The sequence below is a fragment of the Rissa tridactyla genome, chromosome 23, assembly GCF_028500815.1.
Source record: "Rissa tridactyla isolate bRisTri1 chromosome 23, bRisTri1.patW.cur.20221130, whole genome shotgun sequence".
NCBI classification, from domain to species: domain Eukaryota; kingdom Metazoa; phylum Chordata; class Aves; order Charadriiformes; family Laridae; genus Rissa; species Rissa tridactyla.
This window is the reverse complement of record NC_071488.1, coordinates 1,031,325-1,056,233: the sequence shown is the minus strand read 5'-3', so window position 1 is coordinate 1,056,233 and position 24,909 is coordinate 1,031,325. Positions and strand designations below refer to the sequence as shown.

Genomic DNA, 24,909 nt, shown 5'->3' with positions numbered 1-24,909 from the left:
ATGAGTACGCAAGTACTATAATATTAATATTCCCAATTAGTCTGCTTTGTAAGACCCCAAAAAAAAGAAAACACATTGAACCTTGCATTTGGAAAAGGGAAATGAGAGACTCGATAAGACTTTGACAAGGTCATACCATTCAGAAATCTATTTATAGTGATTCAGCCCTAATGAAATGCAAGTTTCCTTTCCGAGCCTTCAGCAATTTCACAGCAAAAGGCGCATGAGAAATAAAGCAGCCGGGTCGGTGGCTGAGGAGCGGCTCAAAACACACGGAACAGAGGTTTGAGATCCACCTCTAAATAAATTTGGGGTAGGGGGTGCAGGAACGTGAGGGGGGCTGCAACCCCATTGCTGCATCTCCCTCTCCCAGCACATCTGCACCCAAAATAAAGGGAAAAAACCCACGTGGGACGAGCTCGGGTCCAGTCTGCAACGCGATAGCTTTTTGTTGTGAAGTCTCTGATTTAATTACGGGCCGGATTGCGAATCCATTACTCCCACAGGGAACAGATTTTGCACAAAGCGCCAATAAATCATTGAAACTATTCATGTGAAACCGTATCCCACGGGCTCGACGTGAGCCTCTGCTTACGGTGCCGGACGATGAACCGCTCCTTCTTTGTGTCTTTTTAGGGAATGCTGAGACAGAAGATGAGGAGATAACAGAGTTTTTATATGACTACGCATCTCGTTTCGGTGAGAAATTCTTGCTTTTTTTGGATTGTTTGATGCAAGTTGGACTAAGCGGGGTTGGAAAGGATGCTGGGGGGCCTCCGCTGGGCAGGGAGGTGGGGCTTTGCCCATATAAACAAATGCGAGGGCACCGAGAAGCCACTGAATCGAGTCCTCTGCAATTACGAATAAACCCCGAGGGACACTGAGCCCCCGGACCCCCCCGGACCCCCTTTAGTGTCAACGGAGAGAAACGGGTGTCCAATATCTCCACTGACTTTAAGCAGAGCCTCTGGAGACCCTCTCAGATGAAAAACATTTATGTCTGAACCACTTCAGGAACCTCCGATACAAACCTGAGTAACGCGTAGGAAATACACTCCCTAACACCAAATGGGTCTGACCACTATAAATCAAGGGCTGCTCAGACAAGGGCGGTGTAAAACATAAAACAACATTAAAAGTAGAGTTAAAAGACATTTTTCTGGAGCTGTTCTGCCCCCAGTGGTTCTCGTCACCATCTGAAATCACGCCTTGCTGAGCTGAAAAGGTTACTGAGATGGACTAGGAGCAGAGATAACCCCGGGAGCTGCTCCCGAGCAGAGAGATTTGCTTTGATTTCTGCAGCATCAGCAGAGTCCTGCCCTGCCCGGTGCGCTGCCATCGCTGCTCACAAGCAAACTCAGCCCAGGCACCCTCTAAAATTCAGTTTCCAACCTACAGAATTGATGCTCAGTGTTATCTGGTGTTATTATTACAATGGCTTGCGTGGGTAAGATACTAAAATATTAAATATTAACACAGACTTATCAGGACAATGCTTTCGTTCCAGGTGATTACTTATATGCAACTGTAGATTATTACTCTGAGAACACCACGTTAATACCCACCATGTATTTGTATGAGGTGAGTTGGACTTTCTCTCTGTATTTCCAAGAACAGGGAAATTTCCTTGGCGAAACCACTGTTGCGAGAAGGAAGAAATGGATTAAAAGTGTTGATTTTAAATCACTGAACAACTCAAATGAGTTTGGTCAAAGAACATGTAGCATAATACGCACAGCACAATCACATGCAATAGCTGTGATTAGTTCACCATGGACTTATTTTGCCATGATGTATCTGTTCAGAAAAGGGGAAATTCCCCGTTTTCCTAATTAAATACTACCAATCCTGTCCCAGTGAGGGATCCCGCTGGATACATGTTATTCCTATACATCTACCCGAGCGCCATCGGGGCTCTGGGGAAGGCATTTCCCAAAGAGGAGGCCATCCCCGAGGTTTCCACGACACCCCCCCCTTCGCTCAGCGACAGATACGGATGCTCCAGGGACACGGTGCCATTTCTGCCCCCAGGAGCAACCACTGGGGACAGTGAGGAAGGCAGAAGAGCTCTTCGAGGGATGAACTCTGGCCTTTAGCACATTAGAACAAGTGATTTTTGATTGATTTCTTTTCCTAGACTTTCCAGGAGTCTCATGAGTCGGTGGGATCGCCCCTCCGGTGCCACCTCCCCCTCGTCATCCTCCTCAGCCTCCTGGGTTTCCTGCTATGACCCCCCCGTGCTCCTCCTCACAAGGTACTAAAGCCCCCTAGGATTTAAGCGCTCACCTAAAGCATGTCGTAAAGCCAGCAAAATTCAAATCTTTCTAAAGCAGCAACAAGCAGCGCTTTGCAGCAACTTTTCAAAACAACTTAAAAAATAATTCAGCCTTTCAGGCACCCAGCTGCAACGCTGGGGACAACCGAAAAAGCTTTCGTTCCTACTAGCGACCTGAAAAGTCATTTTAGGGTATTTTCCCAAAGTACACAAGTGACCTCTTTGCAGAGAGCCCTCAGCGGGAGCTTCAATGGCGCGAACACCCTCTGGGTACCCCTGGCCCAAGCCAGGCCTCAGCCCCAGGCGCTTCCGCTGCTCAATCACCCAAATTCCCCTTTTTTCTAGAGGCTGAAGCTCACTGGCATCCCAGGTGCAGACGAAATCCCTGTCCTGCCACAAGCGTGGCTTGAAACACAATAGGAGGACGTGGCAACCACTTCCTCACCTTTTCCCCTCGTTTCAGACACGATGATGGCTTTGATGAAGAAAAGAACATCGTCACTGCGTTGGAAATTACATCCTCTAAACGAAGCGGTCACCTCTGTTTTTAGTGCAGTTGTGACTTTATGTACAAAGTTTTCAATAGATGGACGATGCCGTCCCGAGCCATAAAAGTTGTGCAAACACTGAAGAGCTTTGTAATGACTAGGTTCTTTCCTATTTCCTATTATTCTGTTGTAAATATGAACTCCTGCCAATAAAATCACTAACAATCAGCGTTCGGTCTCTAGCATGAAGCCACCAACACCCTCCGGGAAAGCACAAGAGATGACAGCTCCACCCTGCCCCGAACTGGGCCAACCTGCTCCGATTCCCACCCCATTTCTCCAGGAAAACCTCAGCACTTTGGGGACCAGACGCAGATTTTGCCACATCCCATTCTGCCAGGCCACCATGTTAAATGGGGCTGGTTTAGGACAAATCCTCCACACCAGCAACCGTCCGCCATGAGGTTTGTGGTGGCTGACAGCGTGGTTTCATTTGCAGTCGCTTGGTAAATAATCAGTAAACACCAGCAGAGCAGGAACAACAAAAGCAAGGAACTTGCACAGTGCTTGTCCCATCAAAAGGACCTTTTTAAGCATCTAAACCCATAAGCTCTAAGCTAACAGGCTGGCCAGAAAGAGCAGGCAGAAGTTTTTCACTTAGGTTTTTCCAGATTTGCTCTTAATACTACTTATTTTCTAGAAACACCAGCAATATCTGCAGTGCAATGAGAAGCAGGACACAAAAAAAAAAAGCCCCTCCAACCAATACAGTTCCCACCAGCTCCCCAGGGAGAACAAACTGCCAGAAATGGGTTTTTTTGGTCAAGAAATCTGAGTTTATAAGGCTCCTCTTGGCCCAGCTGGTGGGAAAAAAAATGCAATGCCACACTCTGTGTGTCTACGCTGCTTTTCTTTGGAGGAGTTACGGGGAAGGAGGGACAGCAAACCTGATCCAGGGGCTCCTGCATGGCCTTGGAGCTCCTGCAAGTCAACAGAGGTTGAGTCAACCCAACGGGCAGAGCTCACGGTGGTCCTGTCCGCACGGTCCCCAGGTTTGCGGAGCTTTAAACTCCCCTGAGCTCACCCTCAAAACCTCAGGCTGAAATTCCCCACCCGCCAGAGCAGGCACAACCCAAACCCACCCATCTCCTCTACACCCACATGGCAGCGGTGCCATGGATGGTGCCACCACCAGCCAGTCCTGCCATCCCCCACCCCGGCTTGCGGCCTTATCCAGGCTCCCAACCTTGAAAAGCAGAATTATTTTATTTTCTAGGGAAGGCAAGAGGCTCTGAAGCAGGGCCAGGAGCTGCTGAAGGGAGCGAGACCCAAATGTGCTCCCAGCCAGTGCCACCTCCTGGCTCCTCGCTGCTATTAAAGTTGATAAAAAACGCTGAGCTTTGCCTAGGAGAGCTCCGGAAAATAATTTCTGAATACACAGCACGGAGATTTTCAACTCTGCAATGAGGAAAAAAAAATAATTAAGGGAAAATAAAACATGTGCATGAAGCTTATAACATGCTAAGTTTATTAATAAAAAAAAATTTACTAAATTATTAGTGGCATCAATACTCAACGGTGGTGTTCCTGACACTGAGGGACAGAAAACCACAAGCCCTTTCCAAAAGCGCGAGACAAACAAAACCACAAAGAGAAGTTAAATATGAGAAGACGTATACAATAAACCCAGTTTATTTTAGAAACGCAGCTTAGTTTTATCATTTACTTCAAGCCCAGAAGAAAGGGACAAAAACTATATTCAAGTTACAGCAGTGTTTGGGAGAAAGTATGTCCTGACCTAATTACAACTAACGATGTATAGCTGGAAACGACCTCGCTGCTTTCCCGAAGCTGATATTATTCACCAAAATCTCTTTAGTTTATAAATGTTCTTTTTTCTTGCAACACTAGATGCACCTTCCCACAAGCATCGGTCCAACCCGGGGAGCTCTGACTGGGGGAAAATCCCAGGTTTTCCGTTACGGGACCTGCAGTTCTCACACGTGATTCTAAGAGTCAGGACATTTGTATCAGTGAAACTATTAAGACTTTAAATTTTAATTCTTTTCTTTGGAAACACACACTTGCATTTCAAATAGGAAAAACAAGATCTCACCGAGAGTCCTTTCCAATGGTAAACCTTTTCCTCGGTCCGCACCCGAAGCCGGGGGTGAAGCCATCCTCGTCTGGATGCTTCCACGAGTTGCTTTCCCAAATTTCCCCCTTTTTTTCCCTCACCACTTGTGCGACGCCTGCCCGACCCCGGGCTCTGCAAACGGCCGCCCAGTTTTCCCAGCAAACCTCCACGGGATAAGCCGCTTTAACACAAAGAGGATTTCCCTCCGGCTTTGAAAACCTTCCCCAGTTATCGTTGGACAAGAAGTCCGAAGGTCTCTCAAGGTCTCTCTGCTCGTTTTCTAGCAGCACCTTATCGAACTCTTCGAGAATGAAACTGCCGCGCCTGCTTTAGGGCTTGTTTCTCACTCGAGGTGTTTGTGATATTGCTTTTGTACTGGGGTGGGGGGGGTTAGCAGGGACCTGGTTTCACCCCCAAAATCGCCAGCAATGCACAGGAAAACGCACACAAGGAGGGAAGAGCAGCTCAAAGCCACGGGGCCAGAGGTAACAGGTCCTGGGGTTCGTAACCCCTTTTTTAAAGACCTGTTAAGGTGAATTTGTGCAGATTTATACAATTACCGATGAGGGCTGGGACTGGTCTCCTGCATTTAGTATTTATAAGTTATTGTCTTCCCTGGGTGTCCCGCTACGGCCATCAATACCAACCTCGTGTCAGATCTTACAGCCCCGACAAGAGCAGTGTCACCGAGAACACGAACCACTTCCATCGGCATCACATGGAGCAACAGGATCTGAAATAAAAAAGCATAATTCCCCTTTCATGCCTCATCTCTCCCACTTATGGCACGGCTCCCAGACTGCCATTTCCCTTTGAAGACCACCCGAGCGTCTTTTGGAGAAAGCACTTCAGTATCAGCTATTCCAACTCCAGTCGAAGCGATGCTCTGCCCTTAGCACCACAAGCAGTGTTGCAGCGGGTTCTCCCCTCCAGCAAAACCACCCCTTATTTTTCCTACATCAGCGGGTGACTTTTTCTATTCGAGACTCCCCTAAAATAAAATACCTTCCAGGCCAAATATAGCACCAAATTGGCAAGATTCAGTCTTTTTGACCCCATTTTTAACCCCTTCTGAAATAACCAGAGAAGCAGGCTGGCTGAACTCTCACTATCTGAACGTCAAACAGGAAATATTTTCTCTGCTCAGTTTATACAAAGCAGAATAGACCAGCAGAGATTCCCATGATGGCTTTTTTTTTTGTTTTGTTTTGTTTTTTTTTGTTTTTTTTTTTGTTTTTGTTCTGTCACTGAGTTGCCAAAATGTCTCCAGCTATTTGTGTCTCAAAGTTAAAAGAATCAACATATAAATATTTGGAATAGCTTGTCTAGGAGGGACTAACACTTCCAGCCTGGCAAAGCACTCCTGCCTGTACTTAGCATTAAGGATGTTAGTGGCTTATGGGCATGATTCAGCGGCCGCGGCGCGGCTGGAGATCAGCGTCTTCCAGGACCAAAGCTTTAAATATAGAAATATTATTTAATTTTAAATAGCAAAAAAGTTTTACACGTTTCCGGGTGTATATAAACCATATATACCCACCCAGAGGTGCCTCGAAACTAAAGGATTACGCTAGTACGTAGCTGTTTGCTTGTGCATCTACCTCCCCTATACATCCTGTACATTTGCAAAGCTTTTTTCACGCGTGTTAACACAAAATAATGCAAATTAGCAGCAATAACGGCAGCTTTTTCTCAGTCACAGGGGGCTGCAGGAAGCCCGGACCGAGGTTTGGCCAGACCTGGTAAGACCCAGTGGGTTTCACCCGCGGTTTTGCTTTGGTGGCACATTGTCCCCTGCACGTTTCCCTATTCGAGGAGTGTTTACATCCTTTATTTGTGGCTTTTTTTGTGATTTTATCACCTCGGCACAACCAGGCAGGCAAACCTCTGCACAACCACTCGTGCAGCACCCCAGATGCGGTGCAATTCCTGCCCCCAACGCAACCAGGCATGCAAAATCCCACGTGCAAAAACTTGTCTGCCATTCCCCGTGCAACGAGACGCAGAAAAACTGGGTGCACGCTCCCGCCGTGCCTGGCCCACCATGCAGCTCGCCACGTGGGACCCCGAGGTCCCACCTGCACCTTGCCCCTGCAACAAGGCTTGCAACTCCCCCCGCAAAGCGGTGCCGGGAGCCTCATCACCGGGCAAAAACAGGGGCGCAAACCCCCCAAGCAGCCCGCCCCTGTGCAATGGAGCATGCAGTCCCCCACCTGCAGGCCCCATGGGGGGAAACAGGGGTGCAAACCCCCACCACCAGCCCACTCCGGGGCAGTGGGGCATGCAACCCCCCACCTGTAGCCCTCCTGTCCCCTGTCGGGGGAAGCAGGGGGCACAAACCCCGACGAGCAGCCCACCCTAGTGCAATGGGGCATGCAAAGCCCCAGCTGCAGTGCCCCGGGGGAGGAACCAGGGGGTGCAAACCCTCGTGAGCAGCCCACCCCAGGACCATTGTGGCCTGCAAACCCCCCCAAGCAGCCCCCCACCCCCCGTGGAGGGTGCAAACCCCCCCAAGCAGCTCACCCCAGTGCAAGGGGGCCTGCGAACCACCGCCGCCCCCCCGAAGCTCCCCCAGGGGCATACAGGAGGGCGCAGCAGGGCACGCAGGCCCCTCCCCCAGGTAACCGGTCACGCAGCCTCCCACGGGCAGCCCCCACCCCACGCAAGCACCCGTGCAGGACGCCACGTGCAAGCCGCCGCTTGCAGCATCGGCCTCCGCCCCCCCGGCCTGTAACCCCCCCCCCCCCCGTGCAAAATCCGCCTCCCGCCGTGGGACCCCCCCCACCCGTGGGAACCCCCACGCGTGACCGCCCCGCCACCACGTGCATCGGCGGGGCGCGCGCGCTCCCGCCGCGCCGCTCCCGCCCGCGCGCACAAAGACAAGCTCCGCCCCCTTTCCCCGCCCTTATAAGGCAGTGCCGCCAGGACGGGCAGCTCGGCCAGCCAATCGCCCGCCTCCCCCCGCGGCGCGGCGGGGCCAATGAGCGGCGCGGCGGTGCGGAGGAAGCCCCGCCCCGGGGCGGGGCCGTGGCGACGGGAGGGGGCGCCATGCGCCATGTCATGGAGGCTCAGTGTGCGGGCGGCCATTGACGGGGCCGGAGCTGCGCGGCTGCCCGCGGCGTTCCCTTCCCCGCTCCCGCTTCCCTCCCGCTTCCCTCCCGGCGGCGGCGGCCGCCGCCCCGGCACCGGCAGCGACCCCCGCGGCGGCTTGGCCGCCCTCCCTCGCCACTGCGGAGCCGCGGGAGGGGGGCGGCGATGGAGATGAAGAAGCGCATCACTCTGGAGTTGAGGAACCGGGCCCCTGAGAAGGTGAGGGGCGGCGGGGCGGCGGGCCGCGCTCCCGCCCCCGCACCGGGCCGCCGCCTCGGCCCGAGCGGGGCCGCCGCGAATCTGGGTCAGCCGGTGGCGCAGGAGCCCCGCGGGGCGCGGGCGGCGCTTCCGGGCCCCGGGGCGGGGGGCGGTGGGACCGGCGGCCCCCCCTCGTCCCGCGTCCCTCCCTCCGCCCCACCGTAGCCGGCGGCGGGGCGCGGGCGGCCCCCCCCGGTCCCCCCGCCGGTAATCCCCTCCCTGCTGCCGGCTGCCTCCAACTTGCGAGCGCGGCGGGAGTAAACAGGTCACGGTGGCGGCGGGTCCGGCCCCGACCCTTCCACGCCTCCCGCTTTTATTTAATTAATTAATTTTTTCTTTTTTTAAATTAACCTTGTTCTTTTCCCAGGGGGCGTGGGGGGGGAGGTCATGCCCACCCGGTTAAGGAGAGCGGTGTCCTCCCGCCGCCAACTTCCCCGTTTCTCGAGAAATATGCAAAAAAAAAAAAAAAAAAAAGAAAAAGCTGGAAATTTGGGGTCTGGCGTGGCCGATCCTTTCCCGTGCCCTCCGCCCCCCCACACACCCCGGAGGTGGGGGCCGCCCCCTTCCCCGGAGCAGAACCTCTCACTCGCCCCGGGAGTAAAGTCCGGCTGCGTCGATACTGACCCGGCCCGCGGGGGATTTGGGGCAAAAAGTGCCTAAAAGTGTTGGTTGAATGCAATTTCCGCGAGTTTCTGGGTGGCACGTACCTGCGCGGGCCCCCCCGCGGCTCCCCCCGGCCAAGGCGTGAAGGTCCCTTTTCGGCTCCAAAACTTTCTGCTGCTTTGGAGGCATCTTTTCTGGTAGAAAAAAAAAATAAAACAATAGTGAGGCTTTACATGACGCTGGCTGTCCTGGTTTGAGGTAGAACAAAACCAACTTATTTATTTTTTTCAGTAATTTTAACTTTTCTGTTAATTCTCTTTTACTCTGAAATTGCAGCATATTTTTCAGGGAGCGGTTAGTTAGAGGAGACTTAACTGAAAAGTAAAATAACGCTGCTTGGGCGCTTCTTAAAATGTTATTATTTAAAAGTGTACAGGGGGAAGGAAGAGTCGCCTTATTAATGTCCTTTCTGATGAGTGGGATGTTCCACTGTAGATAAAATAATTTAAAATTAATTGGCTGTTCTCCTTGTTACCGCTTCTCAAAGTATGCGACCTGTATCGATTATCGAGTCGTTTTAGTGGCTTTGGCATGAGGAAATTATTTAATTGGTCTTAATTAACCTGCAGGACTCCCTGCTAAAATAATCTGGAGCCAGAAGGTTTAGGGTTCAGGAAGAAATTGGATGGTTTTTATAGGCTTGAATATGCAGAATGAAATTAGCAGACTGTAGAAACAAGTTAGCGGTTCACTTGTGCCCTGGCTGCGGTGGCACCATCGGAAGCTATAAAAGTGTCCGTCAGTAAAGTTTGGGGTTAGATGGCAGGTTTTGCAGAATTTGAAGCATGCTGAGAGGAAGGGAAGCTGTCACATACTTTTATTTTTTTAAATAGGCGGGTGTCGGTGATTTTGGACCACAAGCCTAGTCTAAATTTAAACCAAACACCAACGGATATTTAACAGTCACAAGTTGTGGTTTAGATGAAGTATGTGGTTTTCTTGGTGCTCGTTAAGCTGACGAGTGGCTTGCTGTCCTCTTCAAAGGTGACAGAGTTGGTGCTCGACAACTGCCGATCCAGCAACGGCGAAATCGAAGGGCTGAACGATTCATTCAAAGAACTCGAGTTCCTTAGCATGGCCAACGTAGAGCTGACGTCGCTGGCCAAGCTTCCCACATTGAGTAAGCTCCGAAAGGTACGTCCCCCTTGCCCGCCGGTGCTTGGAGAAGTCACAAGTCATGGGTGATGACCTGTGGTTGGTTGTGCCTTTGGGTTGACCTGGTGTGGGACTGATGGTGCGTTGGGAGATGGCAGGCTGGGAAGCCATGCCATGGCCCAGCTACCTCTTTATTTCTTAAGATTTGAAAATTTTGGGGGTACCTCTACTTAATTACAGCCAAATTGGGCTTCGCCAACGACTCCGAGGGCAGGAAATGCTTGGGTGTGAAGGCTGGACGTCTCTTGTGGAGCGCCGGTGGTGGATAACAGGCCGTTGGGTTGTCCCTTAGCCAGTGACATTGAGGGACTGGTTTATTGGTAACTTGGCCGTGCTGGCTTAATGGTGAGACTCGATGATCTTAAAGGTCTCCTCCAGCCTAGACCATCTTAAAGGTCTCTTCCAACCTAAACGATTCTGTGATTCTAAGTTGCACATCGCTGGCAGAGTAAAGGCTTGCAGTGAATCCCAGTATTGCATATTCTACTAACTTAAAATTTAGGTATTCGAACCCATGAGATTTTAAGGAATATTTATAATTCTTAAAGTAAACTCGAAGGAACTTTTTGACAGCCAAAGCGATAACACAACTATTCCTTGTTAACTTGGGGTACTCTTCAGAAGCTTTCAGCTTTGTGATTAAGCTGGCCAGTTAGAGGGAGAACCATTAAAAACTGTGTGGGTCTGGATCTAATGGTAAGAAGCCAACCATTCAAATACTTCATTTGCTTTCTCTATAATAGTTGGAGTTGAGCGACAACATCATTTCAGGAGGCCTGGAGGTCCTTGCAGAAAGGTGTCCAAATCTCACATATCTAAATCTAAGTGGCAACAAAATCAAAGATCTTGGCACTGTGGAAGCTCTTGTAAGTACGAAGTGAGAGGGGCTAATGGAAAATTTAAATCTAATAAATACTCTTTATTTTTATCAAGAACAAATGCATTTTTTTTTGCAATGGAATGGTATAAACATAGCTGTAAGGGCTGTGTTTGAGCAGATTTTCCAAGCACAAATGGGGGGTTTGAACTAGTACGATGCAAGAAATCAAGTACAAAGATACAGTGTGATATGTTCTAGCTGCCTATATTCCCTTTCAGCTGAAAGGCGTGAGAGACGAAATTTACCTGTCTTGTGTTCTATATAGTTCCTATATATTGGATACTGCAGTGGTTTAGGTTTGTCAGTAGTTCCACTTGGCCCTGACTTGATTAACTCAGTGTCACGGTTATTAGAGACAGCGCTTGTAAATGTACTGCTGCAAAATCCCTTCTGTGTTGGTAGCGGGATGGACTGAATAAGAGATTTTTGAGCTTCTGTTTTGTCTTTGAAAGAAAAGTAGCCAAGTTATGTCTTGCTAATCCTCTTGTGTTCATTTGTTAAGGTACAGTTTGTCTAATAAGCATCTGCCTTAAGCTTTCGTTAAACTGTGTGGTGACTGGGGGGGTGTTCGAGGCGCTCAGTTGGGAGCAAACCTGGAAAGCACCAGGAGCAGGTCATGTAAATGCAGGAGGAAGCTGCCAGCACCTCTCGCCACCTCATCTGTGCACCCAGTTTTCTAGCTGATTATTTTAATTTTTTTTAGGACTTTGATATCGACTGCATATTTTTTAAACTGCTCGTAAAGATTCTTCATCTACTTTAATGGTGCTGTGACCAAGCAGTTAGTAGAGCAAGTAAAGCTGTTACAGCGCTCTATAGAAGAAACACGTTTATTTGGATGCTAGGTGCTTGCCAAGGCAGGCAGGTGGCTCCTTCTGTAGTGGGTAAGGTTTGAAAGGTGAGAAAAATCGCCATCGGCTTTCTCGTCTTTATTGCTCAGAAGGCAAATTCTGTAGTGGGGTTATAAATCCTACCAAGTGCCTCTTGCTTGTTCCTCACAAGATATGCCTGTAATTAAATTAGTCAGACTGTTTACGAAAAGGCTGCTGGAGTTGTTAAGTTTTTGCCCGGGATGGAAGACAAATGGACTATGCCAACAAAAAGCAAAGCCAAATGTGTGTTGTGCGGTTGGTGCGCAGTGGCCTGGTGCTTGGAGGATGTGTGGGGCGTGCAGCGAACACACTGTGGAGTTGGTCTGCAAAAGCGCTTCCACTAGGAGTTCTCACTACTTTTTGACCTGGAAACCTTTTTGACTGAAGTTTGCATTTAATGGGGAGCAAAATACTGAATAGAAAAGAAGGGACAGGGACAAAATAAACTCTGTAGCTGGCTATATGGTTACCTGTATTTCAGCCGTGACTGCACTGTAACTTGAAGTACTGTGTCAAGAAATGGGGGGTGAAAAAGAACACCCTTTTCATTTATTTTCAGCAAAATCTCAAAAACTTGAAGAGCCTTGACCTGTTCAACTGTGAGATTACAAACCTCGAGGATTACAGAGACAGCATTTTTGAGCTGCTTCAGCAAATCACGTACCTAGATGGATTTGATCAGGAGGATAATGAGGCACCGGACTCAGAAGATGATGATGATGAAGGTAACTTCCTGGAATAAGCTGTGGACAGAACTAGCATGCCGTAATAAAGATGTGAATGCGGTGGCGGGTACAGGGACTTCTTCCGTGCTCTTGTTTTTAAAGTGCAGACTTCTAGAACTGGGTTGGTAGTAACATACTGATACAGAAGGAAAACTCCCGTCACAGGTTTTGAGTCTTCTTGCTGGAGCCTTCTAAGTTTAAGGAAATTTGACTAAAGATAATGGTACAAAGATAGAAATATTCTCAAAATAAGTTGTTGCCAGTAGTAAAGCACTTCGGCACTACTGAATGATGCAAAGTGAGGGGACAAACACATTATTTTGCATGAAAAACTAAATTTAACTGTTTTTTTTGTAATGGCTTCAGTCCCGTGCTCAAGTATGATATAATTTTTTGTTCAAAAAATGTATATAGTTCTTTTGACTTGACCTCAGTTGTAGTCATTAATGAGGCTATTCCTGCATCTTTTTCCATTGTTACCCGATTGAAAATGAAGCCCGTAGATGTAGGTCTGTCAGTGTGGGGCTACAAAGTCTGGGCTGATGTGGTTGCAGGAACAGGACGCTTGCTCGTCTTTAAATGTACTCGGCTGAACAGATGACTGACACACTCAAAGCTGTTAAGGGAAAAAAAACAAAACCACCCAAAATATGTTAGCAAATATGATGGGCTGTTGTTGTGATGCAGCGGCTTATGCTTGTCTGTGTTCTAAATATCCACCCAAATAACCAGTGAGATTCAGGCTGTAGCTGTTTACGATGGAGGTTTCTCAGTGTTTTCTTTATGACTTAAATGAGGAGCTGGGAGCTGCTGGGTGCTGGGTCGTGGCTCTCAAGGGGCTGCTGACGAGCACTTGGACACGTTGGAGTTTGGAAGCTTGTGTTTAAAAGAACTGAACGAAGGCTGAATAGTCGGTACTTAGAATGTGACTATAAGCCCAGTATTTAAAAACAGGTTAATAGATTATTAACTTGAAAATGAATTTAAGTGTTAAATCACCTTCTCATTTCTTGTAATTTGCTTAACGGAAACTATGAAAGTGATTGTATGCTCCAGACAGAGAAATTAAATGAGAGAACATCTCTTTGTAAGCGTAGCTGTTTCATAGTCACTAGGAAGTGATTAAATAACAGATACGGGTAATATGTTAAGATGGTTTTGCCTTTAAATATTTTAGGGTTTGAGTCTATAGAGAAGCCTCTCGTCCCCTTCCACTAACTTTCAGCTCCTTCGCAGGAGTTTGCATTCATAGCTGCTTCAGGCATTGAGAATTTTGCCTGAGACTTGTGACATGAAAGCATTGGTAGCCTTTCTTCAGGGGAAAAAAATTATAAAGATTAACTTCATTAAAATCATACTTGTTTCCCAAGTGTTGCCTGCATTTAAAAAAACAAAACAAAACCCCCAAACCCTTCTGCAAAGAAAGTTACAACTAGCTTGACCTGATATATACAAACTTGCATAAGGAGGAATTAATGAAACTGAATTTTAGCATATCTGTGTAAGTGCATCCTTCATTTCAGAAGGAGATGAAGATGATGATGATGAAGATGAGGATGAAGCTGGTCCTCCAGGAGAATATGAAGAGGAAGATGACGAAGATGACGGAGGTTCAGATTTGGGGGAAGGTGAAGAGGAGGAGGAAGTTGGTCTCTCATACCTGATGAAAGAAGAGATTCAGGTAAAGTTCGTAAATTCTGCCAAATCCAAGAGATTAAGAAAAACTGCCTACAGACCTCTGTGTTAATTGAACCATGCAGACACAGAGTATACATATGCAGTGAGACATTTTAGAGAAAATGCTGCCGTCACTGAAATACAAAGTGTTGACTGGAACGGGAGCGGTGGCTGTCAGCTGGGAGGATGCTCCTGGCTGACTTCCAAGGCTTGGTTCACTTTTATCCCACCCCTGAACGTTGCAGGATGGTAAAGCCTCTTTATTCTCTGTTAAAGAAGCCGTTCTCCCCAGCGTTTTGAAACTGCGCTACTACCAACTAAATTGTTAGAATAGAAATACATATCAAGTAAATAAATTAATTTCTTTTGGAAAACCAAAGAAAATACCCTGTCTTTGTGAAAGAAGAGAATGAAGTAGCAACAAGTTACTGGTACTTCAAGAACAATGAAATAAAGGAAAAGTCCGTGTTTTTGCTATAACAAATCCTAGGGTTTTTTACCATGCGCTCAGTTGATAATGTTCTTGGTGGTGGTGTGAAGAGCTGTGGAAAATAGCCTACAGGATCTTTCAGGTAGCAAAAAAGCAAATAGGAGGAGTATTAAGAAAATAGGCACGTTTTACGAGGTTATGAATAGATTCTTGTAGCTATAAACTGGTCATGCCTAAATGCTTCTTGGACAGAGTAAAACCCAGGAGTCTTAACTCGGTGCTCTTTTTAGGGTTTCAGAGGGAGAAGGTGTCTGGCGTGGATTTTGTGCACGAGGCTGTGTGAGCAGCTCGCACGTTTCAGCTCAGACAAACCCTGTTGACATCGCTTCCACTGCTTTTACTTTTGATAAGAGTTTACATCCCATCAGCTGCATTTCACAGAAAACCTTGAGTTAAACTCTTTGGTGTTCTTCATTTTGGTCTTGTAACTAGCGCTCATATGACTTGCTTAAAATGTAACATCGTTCCTGCCTTAATACCCTTACAGTTGATGGCTGTAACACAATTAATGAAGCTAAAACTAACTAAATCTGTTTTGAAGCCAAGACCTCAGAGAGTTCTTTGGAAAATGAACAATATGTGACTAGAAAGAATATCAGGAATTAATCATGTGTGGTTGTTAGTTTATGTATATGCTCTGCTCGTTAGGTGGCTAGGAATTGTCACACACAGCTGTGACAATATTAGAGGAGTTCAGAACCATGGCGCAACAAAACCAGATACTGAGTTTGTATTTTGCATTCATTTAAGTTTTCACATTTTCACTTGTTACATTGCCCTATGTGTAAAATTCGATACAGCAGATGGATATAAAAATAAGACTTCAGTTTGTCTTCAAGGCTTGACATGGTGCCAGTAGGGTAGAGATCTTGCACCACTGTTTAATTTTCTGGGGCTGCTGATTGTTAATTGGTTTACATTTTTCAGCTATCAGCTTTAAAAAAAACCAAGGAGAAATAATCCCAACAACTTAATTCATTTGCCATAGAAACAATGATTTTGTGAAGATACTAACTGTTCTGCTTCCTTGTCCTTTAATGACAGCGGGTTAAGAGGAAAACCGAAGCTGTCTGTCATTTCTCTTTGCTGTCATGGCCTCTTCAGTTAATTTTGCAATAACTTACTCTTGAACTGGCGTAAGGTAGTGATAAGTGGGAAAAACAAAGAAACGAGAATTACCGGGCCAGATAATGCACTGGCTGGGGTGATTAAACGTTCCGCGGTCCGTTTGGCTGCCTGACCTTGCACAGATGTCCTGTAGCAAAAAGTAAATGTGGAATGTGACCTCTGAACAGAGTGAGAGGGATTTTCTGAAAGTTCTGCTCGGGATCAGCATGTAAGCAAAACTTAAATGGCAATTTTAAAAGTATTTCACAACTTTTGTAAAGGATGAAGATGATGATGATGACTATGTTGAAGAAGGAGGTGATGAGGAAGAAGAAGGTAAGTTCTCAAGTTACTAAAATTGTGACTAAAACAATAGATTTTTTTTTTATAATTCTCTAACTTTGCAAGTTTGGGACGTGTGCTTTAACGGTATAAATCACTCCTTGGCTGGTCTGTTTCTGAAGGTATGTGAGGTATTTTAGGATCGGTTTAAGCAAGAGCTCGAGCAGGTAGTAAAATAGCTGTGCAGTATTTGGTATTTTTTTTTGTCTGCCCACTTGTGAGATAAAGAAGAAATGAGAGTTTTCAAAGTCTCTGGTTGAAGCGGTTTTCTAAAATGAAAGATACTGCATCTCCTACACAGAAGTTTTGATGTTCCAACATGGAGAGGAGAGGGACTCTTCCTTATACCTTGCAAATGTTATTTACATGTGTTTAAAATGCCTTGTTTCACGCACCAGTGGCTCCAGTGGCAAAGCCCTGGCAGCAGCAGGAGCTGCTGTATCTTTTCCCTTTGTCAAGCTGAAAGTGGCTTCTCCAGTAGAACTTTCTTCAGAGGCAAACTTGACCCAGTATCCTGTCTAACGGCTTAGCTAGTGAGCCTAATCGGATTTTTTCTATCTACTCTTTTTATCAATGGCTGGAACTTCTTCGTTTTGTAAATTAGTATTTTAATGTCAAACACATGCTTAATAGTTCAAAAGCTTGCAAAATAAAAAAAGCCGGTGTGTGTGGTTCCTCCTGCTTTAAGACGGCACAGCGTACCGAGTGTCTAGAACTGATACGGAAGAAGCGGCCTTTTTGCAGGCTGATGCTGTTCCTTTGGTATTTTTTCATAAAATAACTTCTTGTTTTATCTTTTTTTTGATATTTTAAAAAGGATCTGCAAGAAGTTAAACAGGACAAACAAATCACTCAATTCTTTTTTTTGCACCTTGTTTGAGCTTCCCAGGCGTTCAGGGTAGGGACCAGCCTTATGTTCGATGCTCCTTCTCTGTTCTGGGCTGCTGGAGCAGAAGTTGCGCTCTCAGCAGAAGGCTTATTCTTGGGTCTTGTGCAGAAATTGGGGCACTCTGGTTTGTGGGTGGCTTAGTTGTATGCATCTGTGTGACCCCAGTGGTAAGATGGAGACACTGCATAGGAGTTCCCTGTTACTACCAGTCAGCAGCTGCTAAAGGCCCTTTAAAGAATTCTCAAGCTTAATCTTACAATTAGCTGGCTTTCCCTCTGTGTGTTTCTTGCTATGAGGCTCTCCCAGAACTTCAGTTTTCTAACGGTTGGGAACTCTGTCCTCATCTTTGAACTATCCCTGGCAGCAAAGTTCTGTATTAATCCTGAAGTCTGTGTAAACTGCAGACAAACTGTAGAATTTCTCGCCAGACTAGTCCCCATCTCATCTGTACGCTTGGCTTAATGCAGCAGTTCTTGGAGATCTATCTAGTGCTTGAAAAAACTGAAATTATGAAGGAGTAACGCTAATTCTTTGCTCCTTAAAAATGCAGTCTTTGAATCTATTAAGACAACAAAGCAGGCGGTCAGGATGGCTAATTAGCCAGGAAATGACTGCTGGAAAACAAATCTATTAGATTTAAGAAAATTGCATTTCAGGATTTCACCACAAGAGCGCATAGTCCACTGACTGAATTAAGCATATTTCTAAGAATAAGCTCAAAGGTGTTTATGCAAGATGCTTGTATCAGTTTGTCATTGGGGAGAGAGCGGAGCACGTTTCGCTTGGTATCTGCAGAAACTGCTGGGTTTTGGGCAGGGTGTGTGCCATTTCTAACAACTAAAGTTAGGGAGATGGCACAAAAGCATTTCCATTTTAGTTCTCAAATACAGGTTAACAGAAAATCTTTTTTTATAAATCTACTTCATATCAGTAATTGCTGTACGGAACATCACATGCTTAGCTTGAACTTAGTTTAATGTGGCCTGTGTGAATTATGCAGTGGAATGTAAACTGATCTTTTTTTTTTGAGAGCCATAAGCAACACAGATGTTATAGCAGTGAATGCATTAACTACAAACAAACAGTAATCTATTTACATTACCTTTTCTGCAAGTCTAACATGATGTTTATGATGTCTGAGCAGAACCTAATGAGCTGTCTGCATACCTCTCTTCCTTAGCAGAGGGCATTCGAGGGGAGAAGAGGAAACGAGACCCTGAAGACGAAGGCGAGGAAGAGGATGATTAATTTGTTATAGACACAAGTAGGACCAGACTCTTTAAGTTACAGAATACGCAATAGTGATTATGCAGATCTGTATGTCTCCATGTACCATAGATGTCCCTACAGAAGATAATATGTTAACTTTTTATAGGAGAAGTGTGGTTTTACTATTCTTGCCCTTTTTATCATTCCAAATAAGATATAATAGCCTGTTAGTGAACCTATATGTAGGAAACAATTTTCAGCCCTATAATTACTGAAGCCATTGTCAAGTTTTTCCCCCTAGACTTTTATTTGGAGCTCTTTAATTTCATACAAGCTTGCTGTGTTGGTCATCGTTAACCCAGAGTCAAAATACCCTTTTCACATGGGTTTAATATTGTGAATTTCCTTCAAGTTTTTTAAGTTTTTATACTTAAAAAGCTGAACTCAAAAATGCTATATGGCAAATTCTAGTCTCCTTTCAATGAGGTGTTGACTGGAGTCTGAGTTTACCAGGGATTCTATTTGAAATCGACAACTAGATTACACCTTCATTTCAGCTTTTTAAAAGGTGACTCCTGTAATATTTTTTTTTTTATGTCTTCTATCCGTTTTGTGTGTTACATGGTAAAGCCTAAGTGGGTTTCAGAAGATCTTTTTCTTTTCCTGCTTGTTCAGATGGTCAGTGTTTGCTGGAGTATTCACTAGATACCTTCAAGAAAGTATCTTGGCAAACTGAAAGGTTGTAACCTGTAAATTTTCTCAAAAACACATAGTCATTGCAGGTATTAACAAAAGCAAATAATCTGTAGTTGTAAAACATTTCGCTGGAAGTCTGTGTTAAACTTTCACTCGCTTCGCTCTTGCATTGTCATTTTGGGAATTCTGCAACAATCATGGTGTTTGGCTATAAAATACATGCATTTCTAATGCAGAAGTTAACGGGTAACTCCTTCAAGCATGTTTTGTTTTTTTATTTTTTTCAAACACCCTCCCCCCTCCCCCTTTATAGAATCGTTGAAGGGGGAAAGATGAGCAGAAGTTAGTCTTTCTTCCCAGGTCACCTTTTAAATTTTTAAAATCTGGTCATAGGCAAAACATTCGAGTTCGTGTATAATACTAGTTAATAGTTTAGGGTTTTTTATATTGAATGGCTGCAGAAACTTGTTCCATTGCGTACAGTGGGTGGCAAGTACAGGAGACATGCAGACAAGCTTTTTTCTAGCAGCCTGATTGTGACCAACAGGTCTTTAATAATTCTGCCCCACTGGATTCATGTTCTCTATTTGAGCCACTGCGAAACAAGCTCAGACGTAGAGCATTCCTCTTTCAGCCATGATATGGACTTAAAACAGTAGTCATGATATGAAACTAATTTACATTGTTTCACGTAGGTACTGAACCAAATATCACACACAGCTTTATTCAAGAGACTTATTTTTATATCTGTCTTGGCTGACAATAGCTGCCATTAAACTGGGGGAGACACCGAGGGTGGGGAAGAGGGAGATTCCTGGACCTAAGGGAGAGTCAGTCACCCATAGATCGGTTACCTGTGAATATTTAATAGGTATTTCACACACTAGCAGACTTTAAATGTGACTTCCAACTCTTAAATCTCAGATACTGCAGGGTTGAAATTCTGCAAAGCCCAATTTCTTGTGTGTGTGGTTTTTCCCCTGCCCCGAATAGAGCCTTAAATCATAGTTTCTCATGTAGCTGTAAAGCATAGCCAGCCATTAAAGGCATCTGAACGAGATGAGTCAGGCAGACGGCAATATACTTGGAAATGAACTGACTAAATGGGTTTTGCATTTTTTTTAATGAATATCTGTAAAGACACTAGAAAAGTAGTGGTAAAACTACATTTGCAACCACAATCTAAGCTCCTGTGTTTGTGTATGAATACTGAATGACTAGAAACCTTAGGTAAGTGCACATCCTATCTTGTCGTGGAGGCTCTGTGTTCAAGGCAGTTGCTTCATGCTCAGCTTTGAGATAGAAAAGTGTGTTTTCCCATCTTTTTGCCTTTTTTTTTTTTTAGTCTCAGCGAATGATTGAAATCTCTTATTTATAAGCATGTACTTTAAAGTACCTCGTCAGGGTTTTCCTTAACTGTCTCTTACTGATGCATATAAAATTAGTTATAAATGGAAAAATTCTATTTTAACGGATTAAAATTATTTGAGTACCGGGCTTGTTTCAGTAAGCGAGTCCAATTTTAGCATTGGATGAGCTAATTGGACAGAAGAGGATAAACTCAGAAGGGGTTAGCAGACCTGCCCTAGGATAGGCAGATTTAACACTTCTAACAACAACTTGCAGGGTTGTGCATCAGCTGCTACATCTAAAAATCTGAGTCTCACACAAAACTTCTAAGTAACTTTGTCTTTTCCTCAGTGTCACCATCTAAGTATAGTTTTGTATTTGTCAGCTTGGCATGCAATTAAACAGCATAGCATTTTTTTAAAATAAGTAATACAGAGCCTCCAGATAACTTTTGAAACTTTTTTGCTTGGTGGGTGGTCTTTTCATGCAAATATGTAAGGGTGGGTTTTATATTTTGTAGAGGTTTTGTCCTATTTTAATGCTCTTTGTATGGCAGTATGTATATAGTGTGTTTCGGTTCCTTATCAAACTCTTTCCTTAAACTTTGGAGTAACTGATTTTGTGCAACTGTGTTTTGAATAAAGCCATGACAGTGTTAAATTAAAGAAAACAACCCTGCAGCACTCTTCTGATAATTTTTAGTTGTAACAAAACATGTTTCCTCCCCACATGTGCTGTAAATTTTAAATTAAAAAGTTTTCAAACCGAATTATTTCAAATAAATTGAGACTATTGTATTGGATTACTTCTTTTAGTGTGTGCAGCTGTGGAGAATGTGCTATTTCTTCAGGAATGGAGTAACAGGTAATTGTTCAGCCCTGTTACATTTTGTTACTGGGGAAACCTGTGCATCTTTCTGGGGCTAGAACTTGGATTTTATGGTCCTCTAGTTCTTGGTCACATTGTCACTGTCGAGGAAGGATGCTATGGAAAACCTAAAGGGATGGCTGGATTTCCAGATGAGTTCAATGTAGACAGTGTTGGAGCTGACAGGGCTTTTGGAAGTCAATACCGTTTGCTAGGCAAGTCTGGTTGAGTGTTTAGAAACAAAAATGAAAATCAAGAGCCTGGTTATATTTTGCTTTTCATATAAATGCTGACATAAGTGCCCGACAGCCTGAGCTGCAAGTCTAATGCTGTCCTTTTAAAGTAGCTGCCTTGGTCTGTGGGGATTGCTCCTCATCCAAGAACAATGTTTTAAAAAAAGCTGATTCTCCTATACAGTGAGACATAGCATTGTTTTTATTTTGGGATTAGTCCAGCATTCTTGGCAAAAATCCCCTGGATGCACTTGAGAAAGCTAGTAACTAAGCAAGCTTTTCTTCTATTAGATGAGTGATTAGCCAAGAAAGGGGTGGTGGTTTTCTGTGATTTTTTTTTTTTTTTTTTAAGTGTGGGGAGAAATTGCCTTTCCATGTAAAGCTGCATATTGTCTGCTCACTCCCTATGCACCTGTTTGCCCACTGGAGTGAGACCAAATGGGGAACCTGAGATTTAGGATTGTTTTTAACAGAAGCCTAGTCTACCTTTTGGGGATACTGGTGGGCTATGTTTAAGTAAAACCAGGCTCTTCATTCTGGTACATGGATGGTAGATGAAAAATTCAGTGCTGTGTAGGCATGTCTTTGAAAATCAGGAAAAACTTGAGGTGTGGGCTCCTGAGCTCGTTCTGTTGGAGGCGAACAGCTTGTTGTGACCTGCCATAAGCTACCTTTCTCCCTGCCACAGTCTGGCAGTTTGTTTTAAAACACACCTCTCCTGCTGTGCAAGTCATCCGTCCGGCTCCTGGAAGCGAGATGCTCGACACGGCTGGAAGAGGGGCTTGCAGGACAGGCATGGAAAGAAGCCTGCTGCTCTCCAAAGGCTAAAAGTGCCCTAGACCGCTGCCTGCAGCGGAAGCCCATGGGCTCTGTTGTCCTCCATTTTGTCGCAGTGAGGGGAAGCCCCGCTGGCGGGTGGCCGCGCGGCTTCCTCCTTCCTCCTCCTCTCGGAGCTTTTGTCTTTTGTTGCCCCTTCTTTCTGTTTCCCGCCCTTATCTCCCCCTTCCAGTTGTGCTGCTTCCCCTCCCCTTCCTTCCTCAGGGGCAGCGACGCCTCATCAGGCGGGTGAGTGCCCAGCATGGGGCCCCTCCATCTTTACACTCCCCCCGCGCCCCGCCTGGAAGGACGCGCGGGGCCCCGAGAGCGGGAAACCGTCACCGCGGGGTTCCCCGACCCCGGGTAGCAGGGGCCGAGCCCGCCGCTGATTGGCTGAGATTTGCCGCAGTTCCGCCCCCCCTCCCCCCCTCGGCCCCGCCTTCCCGCCCAGCAGCGTCCCCCTCACACCCCCGGTAACGGTCGCTTCTCAACGATCGTTGCTCAACGGCTCCTCGCGGCTTCTCTCACTTCCCCCCGCCGCGGATTCGCTCCTTCATGGCCGGGCAGGCCTCGAGTGCTGGCGGGGAGGAGCGCCCCGAGAGGTGAGGGGAGGGAAGCTCCCGTGAAGGGCTTAATTTTCATCCCAAACCAGCCGCTGCTTGTCTGTCTGTCTGCCCGCCCGCCCCTCAGGAGATGCTTTTCCTGTCAGTTGGGGTGAGCTTTGTGCCGCTGCAGGGTGTGTGAGTCCAAACAGAGAAAAAAAAGTATAAACCCTAATCCCAAAGGTTTTTCGCAACGTCCTGCGTGAGAAGGGGTAAGTTTAGCTGGACTTTGGTACAAATGCTTAGTGTGAAAACGTGAAGAAATTCTTCCCTAGTTAAAACCCGGTAGTTAGAGAACTCTTAAAAGCATGTGTTTTCAGGCAGCTCGTGCTGCAATGTAGTTCTTATGTGCCCCAAATTTGGCCAGCTCTCCCAAGGAAACGTGACACAGTTACCAGTCAAATCTGCCCATTTCTCACTTTCATCCCCACAGTAGCTATCACGAAATTCCAGCTAAATCTGGTAACAGTCCCAAAAACGATTTACGGGACCTTGTGCCAGTGGGTGCCTGGGAGCGATGGTTTGGGTGCTCCCGCGGAGGGAATGCGTAATAAACTTGCTCTTTGTTACGCAGCAGCGCACAGATTTGAATGATTTGAAATCCAGTTTTGCAAGTTGTTTCTCAGGAAACTCTTGCGCTGTTGCCTCTGCAGGTCCCATCAGGTGAAGAAATTGCTCCTGCATTACACATGTCTTAGTAGCAGATGGCACACCCGTCCTGGTCACACTTGTGCGCTGTCCTTAGACCTGCCTAGGACAGGCATTTCTTTTCTGTTAGCAGCTATTTTTACCCTAGTGCGGGTAAGACTTGTACAAAAGGGTTTTCTTTGATCTGTGATGTAGCCAAGGACTAACAGAACTATACCTTGCCATTCCCACACATTCCAAGATGATGAGTTCACCTTTTTGTCCCTTTATTCCACCTCCCCTCCAAATAAAATTAGTTTTAAAAAAATCATGCTGTTGAGGATATAAAACCACGAGGGTCTCCAATGTCTGGCCTTCAGGGCATATGCTTTCAAGTTTCTTCATCTGTATTTCTACGTGATAAAGGGGAACCTGACATTCTCATGTAATCCCATTAATTCAGGCTTGAAGAAAAGTGTAAAGTACTGTGAGCTTTTGATGAAGTGATGGGAATTATCAGAATGAAAACTGCCACATGCAACAGTAAACAGAGCACTGTTGATTTTGGCAGCAAGAGTTGTTGCTGTATACTAAAAAAATAAATGCCAGTTTCACTGATCATACACGTTACAAATGACTGAGGCAGAGAATAAGATCAGTTTAGAAGTTAGGAGATACAAATAATTCTTACATTATTTTTACTTCTCTTCTGAGTCTCTTAGTTGTGCTTGGGGTTGCAGCCCAAGTGAGATTACATCATATTGTAAGTACATGCTCAGGCTCTCCATTTGTTGTTCATCGATGAGCAGGACTGGCACAAACGGAGAGGCAGGGCAAACAGCTGCCCTGGGGTAGCAAAATGCATAGGATGGGAAGAGAAAAAGTCAGTGACAGCAGCTGCTTTGAGCAGGATGGCAGAAAATTAGTTTCTGCAGAGCATGGCCTGGGGCAGTGAAATTTCTAGTGCTGCTCCTGTTGGGAGATTTTTCACTGGAGTTACAGCTTTATCTTCTGGGGAACACTCATCTGGTTTTTAAACTTTACAGTTCATATGGTTCAGTTTCTGCTTTGAGTGTGTCTCATTAAAAAAAAAAAAAAAACAAAAAAAATGAGGAAACCCTTTCCTGATGCTTCTAATTTAACTGCCAAAAATGATGGAGAATCCAAAAACAAATGTACAGCCACAACAACAAACCAAAAGAAAACCACAGCACGCATAAAGGCTGGGAACTTTTGGCACGGAGGAAAAGGATTCTGTTCTAGGAAAAAAAATGACCACAGACTTCATATTTGGTTTTATGTTAGAAAAAAAGAGATATTTTTCCTATAGTAATATAGCATGTTAAAATGGTATGTTTGATGTGCATTTCCTTCTACAGTAGTTAATTCAAATAATCAGATTGATGAGCAGCAAATGAAAGTTCCTCAGCTCCTCCTAGCTGAAGCATTAATAGTGTCTGT

General features: G+C 45.6%; 1 protein-coding gene across 3 annotated transcripts; it reads left to right on the top strand.

Moving 5' to 3' along the window:
- Positions 1-8,003: 8,003 nt before the first annotated feature.
- ANP32E (acidic nuclear phosphoprotein 32 family member E) lies at positions 8,004-21,105 on the top strand. Of its 3 annotated transcripts, none has more exons than XM_054182851.1 (7): positions 8,004-8,209; positions 9,896-10,045; positions 10,810-10,932; positions 12,378-12,543; positions 14,070-14,224; positions 16,099-16,153; positions 18,229-21,105. In XM_054182851.1, the coding sequence occupies exons 1-7, from the start codon at positions 8,156-8,158 to the stop codon at positions 18,294-18,296; spliced, it is 771 nt and encodes a 256-aa protein (XP_054038826.1). In that variant the 5' UTR covers positions 8,004-8,155; the 3' UTR covers positions 18,297-21,105. The 3 variants fall into 3 exon arrangements, with proteins under 3 accessions (XP_054038826.1, XP_054038827.1, XP_054038825.1); XM_054182852.1 differs by having other exon boundaries at positions 14,067-14,224; positions 18,232-21,105; XM_054182850.1 differs by having other exon boundaries at positions 14,067-14,224.
- The last annotated feature ends 3,804 nt before the right edge of the window (positions 21,106-24,909 follow it).